Source organism: Ipomoea nil, unplaced genomic scaffold (assembly GCF_001879475.1).
Source record: "Ipomoea nil cultivar Tokyo-kokei standard unplaced genomic scaffold, Asagao_1.1 scaffold2926, whole genome shotgun sequence".
NCBI lineage: Eukaryota > Viridiplantae > Streptophyta > Magnoliopsida > Solanales > Convolvulaceae > Ipomoea > Ipomoea nil.
In genome coordinates, this window is record NW_017619354.1 from 616,898 (window position 1) to 621,761 (window position 4,864).

General features: G+C 35.7%; 1 protein-coding gene across 1 annotated transcript; it reads right to left on the reverse strand.

The window, feature by feature from the left end:
• Positions 1-180: 180 nt before the first annotated feature.
• Positions 181-3,833, reverse strand: LOC109161576 (CBS domain-containing protein CBSX2, chloroplastic-like). Its single transcript, XM_019310029.1, has 8 exons — positions 3,405-3,833; positions 3,235-3,322; positions 3,056-3,120; positions 2,274-2,322; positions 1,177-1,229; positions 804-919; positions 353-410; positions 181-257 (listed from the first exon to the last, which is right to left on the reverse strand). Exons 1-8 carry the CDS (start codon positions 3,618-3,620, stop codon positions 183-185), a joined length of 720 nt encoding a protein of 239 aa, XP_019165574.1. The 5' UTR covers positions 3,621-3,833; the 3' UTR covers positions 181-182.
• Positions 3,834-4,864: the final 1,031 nt, after the last annotated feature.

Consider the following 4,864-nt stretch of genomic DNA (forward strand, 5'->3'; position numbering starts at 1 on the left):
TAGTCAGATATATATATATATATATATATATATATATATGTCAAGATATACCCGCCTTGACATCCACAATAAATATCGATGCTACTCACCAACAGGCTTCTCACTGGCGATGAAGGATATAATTTATGATGCGGAGCATTGTTACATTATATTTATTCACATATTAATCTTTGGTCCCAGAGTCACTGCATCTTCTCAATGGCACGTTTTATTTGAAGGGCAGCACTAACTACATTCCCCCTTGTAATAATCCCAACCTTCACATGGAAGAAGACAGCTACTGGTCAGGAATTACATGCTTGCTGTGCTTATAATTTACAGTCAAAACAACTGAATAAAACAATTGCAATACCAGTTTGCCATCACCATCCACCACTGGTAATCGACGATACTTTGTTTCAAGCAACAATCTAAAATTAGAAAACTAATAATTCAGTATATCTTGATATTAAAAAAGGTCAACAAAACATATCGGATATTTCACATGGTATTTAATAAAACACAAAGGAAAAAGGAAATAAATATTTACTGACAATATCGTCCTAAACAGCTAACTGAACATGAATCACAGAGGAGCAAGGAAAAGCAATATAGCAATGAAACAGTCATTTAGAATATTTTATAAGAGACTTGTGTAGTTGTGTTTGCTAGCTAGGAATAGGTAGAAGAAGAGTAAATAAAAGACTTCTGGGCAGTAGAAATAGTAACAATAAAATTAATCATAACTGTCACACCTAAAAAAAAAAAAAGACCTTAAGATTAACAGTAGCATCATTAAAAGTAATCATGACCATAGACAATACCTTGCAGCATCCTCAAGATTAGTGTTTTCACGAACAGCAAGAGGAGTTGGAGTCATGAGGTCACCAACAACTTTCCCATTAGTTTTGTTCAACAGTTGTTGGATTTCATTAAAAGTCTGCCATATATATCAACAATTAGAGAAACTTAGATGTAAGAGGCAAATTGCTATGGATACTCTCATCAACACTTGGCAATCTCTCACCCATCATACCCAATGCACAACTCTCATAACATCACAGAGCTTGTCAACAGTAACACAGCAAACTGGTATCACTACCAGAAAGCAAATCATATCAAGAAAAGATGATACAAGCCGTCAAACACATAGGATTGTAAGAGTATAAAACAAAATAGAAGAAAAATATCACATACCTTCCAAGTACTATCAACATCTGGAAACAAGTTTGTGTCACCTTGGGGACCACCTGAGTTCGCAGAAAGTGCATCTCAGTTATTATCAGTTACTGTAGAAAGCAGAGCTGGACATTGATGCACAATACAGGATAAGAGAGTTAAATTCTAGTTTTTGTCCATCAACTATTGTTTTTTTCCACATTTAGACTTTGACTTTAACATGGACCACATTTGGTACATGACTTTTGACTTTAACATGGACCAATAAATTCGCTTAGGTTCTCAAGTTTCTTGTTGCTTAGTAATGTTGCTGCATGTGCCACTCCAAGATACCCACCAATGCTGCAGAAACTAAGCAAAGGGCAAATGAAACCTGACTACAGAGATTGTCTTGAAATGAAGTGTGATTATAACAAATGGCTACCAACAAGTATATTTTTATGAAAAATGAATTTGTTGATTCCATATTGAAAATCTTTTTAATTTCCACAATTTTCTGTAGAAGGAAAGAACAGATATGCACTCCAAGTTGGGAATTTTGACTCCAAATGTGGAAGAACATGCCAACCTTGTGAAGTCACATGTTTATCCTTGGATTTGAAGACTTTTAACAGATTGGACCAAGGGAGGACCAAATGTGAAAAGTAGTCAGATACAAGATATGATCGATTTTAAAATGAAGAACTAAATATGGAAAATGCAATATTCAAGGGACTAAAACTAGAATTCTCTAGAGAAAAAAAAAAAAAAAAAAAAAAAAAAAAAAAAAAAAAAAAAAAAACTGTATTTGACTAAGCAAAATGTGTAAAATAGTCAAGATCAAAAGCATTTGTTAGTGCCACGAAGAAATGACCAACTCCATACTTCTTGAAATGAATAAGACATCAGGGTCTGTAGAGGTCATCTGTCTGATCATATGACCAGACCATTGTCTACTTCAGCCTGTTCATATGCTCCATCAACTATCAAGAAAACTGTCCATGTCAAATGAACTCCCACTTCACTAGTGACAATCACCCAAAAAAAGTCTATAAGCAGAACTACTGCATAGTACTAGTTTGAAAAAATCTATTGTCAAGAGAACTACATATTTGATCTTAGAACATCAATAATACCTGAGATGGAGTCAAGTGCCAATAAATCATAATCAGACACCACGCCAACCTACAGCAAAAAGTCAGTTAGTGGATGTGTTGGTGTTTAGGTACCATAACTAATGTTGTTTATAGCAAGTGCAGAAAACCAGGTCAGCTTAACTTCACAGATTAGTAAGTTTTAGCCAGTTTAGTGCTTGAAGAGCTGTCAAGCTGCTCAAACATAAACCAGACATCTGCCAGAGCTTATTGAGGGTTATGTGTAGTTCACATACATTATCTTTGATCCCTCACCAATTAAGAAAGTGAGTGGAGATTTATTTTCTCTGATTCTCATTGCTAGAAGGTGGGGCAAATGACTGAAATGGGAAGAAATGAAAAGGCAATGACAAAAATAGGAAGGTTTTAAAAAATGTATAATTTTGGGAAAAACTCATTTGGGACTCTCCCAAATGAGTTTGAGAAAAAAAATTAAATTTTTTTTTTTCTAAAAAATACGCCAAACGCAAGTGGCAATTGTGTTTCTCATATTGTACCAGAAACGCAATTGCCACTTGCATTTGAAGGAAGCAAGATGAGTTTCTTGTCCCAAATGAGTTTTTTTCCCAAAATTATACATTTTTTAAAACCTTCCTATTTTTGTAATTGTCTTTTCATTTCTTCCCATGTCAGTCATTTGCCCCTAGAAGGTGCGCATACCAAGTCCATAAACAACTTGAACAACTGCCAATACTTTTTTCCAACATATTCAGATTTTGTTATGCAATGGAATGAAAAGGTGAGGACAATAAAACAGAAGTTACCAAGTTCCAATCATCATCTATGACAGGAAATCCAGTTATTCGTTTCTCAACTAGAGCATCAAGGGCTGCAAATTTCAAAACCTATAATAAAAATCTCTAGAAAATACAAATACATAAACAAACAAAAAAGTAGAGTATTTCGCAAGTTCAGCTAGCAAAAACAAAGGAATAAGAGCAACCTTCATCAACGGATGTTGTAGTTTTAACGACATGTAAATCCTCTTTTCTAGTCATGAAATCACCAACTGTGTACTGTCCATCTTTAGGCTACAAAATCAAAATCCAAATCAACAAATACATTCATCGGACACACCTCCCCACACTAGCACGGAACAGAAGAGAACCTTACAGGTTGAGAATTGCTGGCAGCTGTAGCAGAAATGGAGGAAGGAACGGCAGCAGGCCGGCGAAATTCAGAAAGTTCATGGCGTCGCCAGCGAGAAGAGGTATTGACGACGACCGGATGTCTCGGAGGACACAGTCTATGATGAGCAACATTGCACGGGAGAAGGCGACAATTGACGGCGAATATTGTGCCGGAAAGGGAGATGATCGACGAATCCATATGAACAGACGGAAGTGAGATTGAGATCAGTACTTAGAGATGGATCAGAGTCAGAGACTCCATTGCGAAATGAAACCAGGACTAAGGAGCAGATGAAAGCGCAGTGTAGCTTTACAGGCACTTTCTTCACACCGGTGAAAGTGGCGAGTCGGTCGGTAGAAACGGATAGAAACTCGCCAGAGTTTTCCGCAAAGTCCCCGGTGAAATCATCACGTGGGACGGTGGGACCAGCGCATTACGGATTTTTATCACTTTACCAGTCAGCAATATGGGCCTTTTAAGCATCCTTTTGGGCTGATCGAAGTATCGAACACAACAAACCCATTCCATTTTCAGTCAAACTCTAGGGCAATTTATATCCTACACCACGGCGCGCGTAGCACTATGTGCCCAGATGCAAAACGACGTCGTTTTAATTTTACTTTTTTTTTGAAATTTTTCGTCCCAGTGAATGGCAGTAATTTTTTCTTTAAAAAAAAACCCGCTGTTCAAGAATGTACATAATGTTATACTAGAATACACATAATTGTATACATGAATGTACATAATTATGTGCAACCTAGTGTTGTAAGTTGTGCATTGTAGACTGGTGAATTGTGCATTAGTGCACATAGTTTAGTGCATTATAGGACATTGAGATGTCAACTATAGGATTTTTTTTAAATGGTGTTTGAGTGCACAACTATAGACTTTCCGATGCACAATACTCTGTATAGGAATGCACAATATTTTGCATAGAAATGCACAGATTCTAATAAGACTAATTTACCCATAAATTTATATTTTTTAATATTTTAAAGAGATTTGTTTCCTTAATCCATGTGATTTGTTTCTTTTAATCTCAGTCATGCTTTATTATAGTTTAATGGTCTAGATTAGTCCTCACGTCCTCACCTAAAGTTATGTACTCACTTGATCCTCACCCTCTATATATATATATATATATATATATATATATATATATATATATATATATACACACACACACACACACACACACACACACAAAATGGAATTTAATTTTTAAAAAATCCAAGTAGAATTTGGTACGAAACCAATATATATAGCGGTAAACCATTTTCCCACGTGAGCACGTCTCTGCGCACGTGTGACACAGACGAGATAGGCATTCAATATTATTTTTCTCTTATTTAATGCACGTTTTCACTTTTTAAGCATTATCTTTCCTTATCAAATCAAACATACCGTACTTATACTCCAAATTTCGAAAATTCCGTTGATGA

Coding starts and splice junctions, on each gene's coding strand:
- LOC109161576 (XM_019310029.1), bottom strand. CDS start 3,620: ATGGATTCGTCGATCATCTCCCTTTCCGGCACAATATTCGCCGTCAAT. Junction 3,323..3,404: donor CTGCCAGCAATTCTCAACCT/GTAAGGTTCTCT, acceptor TTGATTTTGTAG/CCTAAAGATGGACAGTACAC. Junction 2,323..3,055: donor TAGATGATGATTGGAACTTG/GTAACTTCTGTT, acceptor TTTTTGCTGTAG/GTTGGCGTGGTGTCTGATTA.